The 3,715-nt window shown below is 42.9% G+C and overlaps 1 protein-coding gene across 1 annotated transcript; it reads right to left on the reverse strand.

Annotated features, from left to right (window-relative positions):
* Positions 1-1,865: 1,865 nt before the first annotated feature.
* On the reverse strand, positions 1,866-2,345 carry O0I10_013200 (uncharacterized protein; the record flags this gene model as incomplete). Its single annotated transcript, XM_058493008.1, has 1 exon — positions 1,866-2,345. One exon carries the CDS (start codon positions 2,343-2,345, stop codon positions 1,866-1,868), a length of 480 nt encoding a protein of 159 aa, XP_058336226.1.
* Between the last annotated feature and the right edge of the window lie 1,370 nt (positions 2,346-3,715).

Genomic DNA, 3,715 nt, shown 5'->3' on the forward strand with positions numbered 1-3,715 from the left:
TGCATGTTCTTTGTTCGTGGTTAAGGTCACTTGATTTTGAGGGTGAGAGCCAAGCGGATTTCTTTGTTCGCTGCTGGCGGGGATTGTTCACCTCCATGAGCTTAATTTTAACTACCATGCGTACACCTGCACATGCTAATTTCCTTGTGAGTCGCTTTTTATCCACTGTACACGGTTAAAAGTGAAAATGGTGCGATGTAAACACGTACTTTCCATAGCTTTCTATACGCTCTTGTACTAGCAGCTATGCGTTACTGAGAATAAAACCGCTAGGTCTTTGTACTTTATAACGTATGCATCATCATGTATAAAACCATAGGCTTTGACTATAAATGGACATTCATAGTAATCATAAAAGGGGTACCCATTCTATACATTGAATCCAGATTGTACGAATGCGACAATTCCATCTTTGGATAAAAAGCGACGCATAACAAAATTAGCATGTGCAGGTGTACGCTTGGAGGTGGTTACAATTAAACTCACGGAGGTGAACAATCCTCCCAGCGACGAACAATGAAATCCGCACCCATGAAATCAAGGGTAACTGTGTTTTTAAGGTTCCCATCTACACCATCTCATATAATGCCACAATATTAAATAGTTGATCAAACACAAAAAAAATGCACTATTGGTGAGCAAGTGTCTAAATTCATGTATGTAATGTTGGAATAGAATGACATGTAATGACGCTACGAGTGGAGGGTGATCTTGGGGTAGTGCCAATCTGGGTACGAGTGGTGGTGCAGCTGATTGATTCTTGATGATCCCATAAAACGACCCGCAGCTGTTTGCATACTACTGCATGAAAGAGATCATGGTGGTTAAACTGATGTAGTACCAAATTCCATCCCTTTACCTTGGCCATCCAGCTCCTGGTCTCCAAAGGTCCTGCGAGGAATGTCTCCCTGTAGCCATCCTGCTCTTATTGATATCCACAATGTTGGCATCCAATGATAGCTGCATCCATAGAAATCCCAAAGGACCATAAGACAAGTAGCTTGTTGAATAGCACACATGCTATGATAAATGCGGAGGTTGGCAGACGTTGTAGAAACGAATGGATCACCAATTACCAATGGTAGCCGTATGAATGAAATCCTGTCGACATCCAATGATAGCTGCATCCATCAAGAATCCAAAAGGAACAAGACAAGTAGCTCGCTAAATAGCCCACATGAAAGAGGGTGTTAGTAGGCATTGGAAGAATGTATGGATCATTATTTACCAATGATAGCTTCATCCATAGCAATCCCAAATGACCAGAAGACAAGTAGCTTGTTGAATAGCCCGCATACTATAATAAAAGAGGAGGTTGGTTAGGATTGGAGCCAAAAAACGGATCATCCCATATTTACCAATGATAGCCATACGCACGAAAACAGGTTGACATCAATGACAGCTGCATCCATGAAAACCCCAAATGACCACGAGACAAGTAGCTTGCTGAATAGTCCGCACACTATAGTAAAAGAGGATGTTGGTAGGCATTGTAGAAAAGAACGGATCATCATTTACCAATGATAGTCATATGCACGCAATCCTGATGATATCCAAATCCAGCCGGTTCTTTGCAATCGTCCACTTGTTGATAAGGCCCGCTACGGTGGTACTCGGCTTGAAAGCGATGGAACGATACTTTATGGGCATATGCAGTGAGAAGGTTGAGTAATGTTGATACCACCAAAGATAGCATACTTACATGATGCCGAAGAGCCCTTACAAAGAGAGACAACGAGACAATCCTTGCTGCCCAAGACCACATGCAAATCGAGAAAGCATTGTGCATCGAAAAGCCCAAACCAGATCCTAGCTGCGGAGTGACGTACATATGGCTAAAGAGCGATGTGAATGGCAATCGTTTTTCATTGGAAATCGAATGCAGCTTGACGATGAATGCCTTGAGGAGATGCATAAATGACCTTGGCAACACCAAAGATGTCAACGCGGTTTCTCATTGCTTGTTGATGACATGATCCATCCATAAGACACGTATAGTTGTAGAGATGCATCAAAGGAATCGCCAATAACCAGAACCACCAAGAGATAGAAAGGTTGCTGATATCAAAGATATACAAGTTGTTCCTTGCTGCTGATGTGATCAATCGATAAGAGACCTTCATTTCAGGATGCCCACCGAATTGCCGATAACGAGAAGAACCAGATGATGGGATAAAGCTTGATATGGATGTTGTTACTTGTTGCTGATACAATCCACCCACAAGAGACTTGCATTGGCGGACACTCTTCAGAGAAATCGCCCGTTGCTTGGTAACCAACCACCAGAAATGAAATAAAGATTGACAACACCAATAGATAAACGCGCTTTTCCTCATGGCTGACATGATTCACCTATAAAAGATGCACCATAAACAATTGTCCAAACTCATCCAACAATACTTAGCAATCATAGCTGTGATCTTGTAAACTCCAAAGCACCAAAAGACAAGTAGCTCTCTGCAATGGTCCCTCTAAATAATAATGGTAGGCGTTTCAGCAAAGGTCCCCAAAAAGCATGAGAGTCATACATACCTGAGCCATGGTGATCACAAGGAATTGCAACCAAATACACCATCCGAAGGCAATACAATAATCAATCTGCAGCGTCAAGGTATGCCACCATATGTACTATACTCTCATTGGATCCTGAAATTGGCATCATAAGAGATATCCACCTTCTCTCTGTAGGCAAGGAAATCAATAGCCGTACTTGGATGGAGGCCGTGTGCACAGCGGATGCCTTTTCAAATTGGCCTTGCCATCGCATCTTGAGTCACACTGTTTCCGGGCCAAAATTCCCCAGGAGAGCACAGTACTATACAATGACATCCTTGACGTGCAGCCTTGATAATAATAGTATTGCCGGAAGAGGCTCGGCCACTGTATGGTGTTTGGTAAGTTCACCTGAATCCAACCAATCCCGGAATGATGCACTGTACCTCTAGGTATTCCCAATACCATTGTTGCTGCAAATAACCTGGTATTCATGCGATCCAGTAGATGCTGCTGCTGTTTCATTGTAAGGCTTGTTAATTAACATGTTTTGCTTTGTATACCCAATGCCATGCATACCATTGAGCCAACCATACAGCATTCTTGCTTTGAGGTCCGTAACTTGTTGCTGCCACAGGTACCATAAACCAACGTGTCCAAGCTACAGTAAATGAAGTGTAAGGTAACAATAGCATTCGCTTTTCATGTCGACATACCCATAGTAACAATAGGTTGCGACCCTCCTTGATGACAACCATGGAAAGCATACACACGACACACGACGCCCCCTTTGAATCTCGTATGAACGCGAGAACAGCAAACTACACGTGAACTTTAGAACCACAATGTCCAACTTGAATAATAAAGTAATGCAGCGATGGAACGTACATGTTGTATTGCAATGGAAGCTTGAGTCATGGGCAGATCGCGCGCGTACTTGTTGTTGAATGTCTGCAACTGGAAAGTGTCGCCATTGAGCACAATGTTCACCCCAATGAACGCTGTACATTGTAAGGAATGCCGCAATTAACGCGTTGTAGTTTGTAAATGGAGAAAGCTTACCTTTTTTTGTGAAGTAGAAGTGAAGAAGAGTGGTCTCTTTGTTCCTCCTGTTCGCTCCAATTCGTGCACTCCATGCCACCCCGCTTGCTACAGCTATTACTGTTTATACGTAACCTCAACAATATCCTATGCTCTTAGCTCCATAAGAATGACCACTGCT

The sequence above is a fragment of the Lichtheimia ornata genome (genome assembly GCF_029851405.1).
Source record: "Lichtheimia ornata isolate CBS 291.66 chromosome Unknown scaffold00310, whole genome shotgun sequence".
In the NCBI taxonomy this organism is placed as follows: domain Eukaryota; kingdom Fungi; phylum Mucoromycota; class Mucoromycetes; order Mucorales; family Lichtheimiaceae; genus Lichtheimia; species Lichtheimia ornata.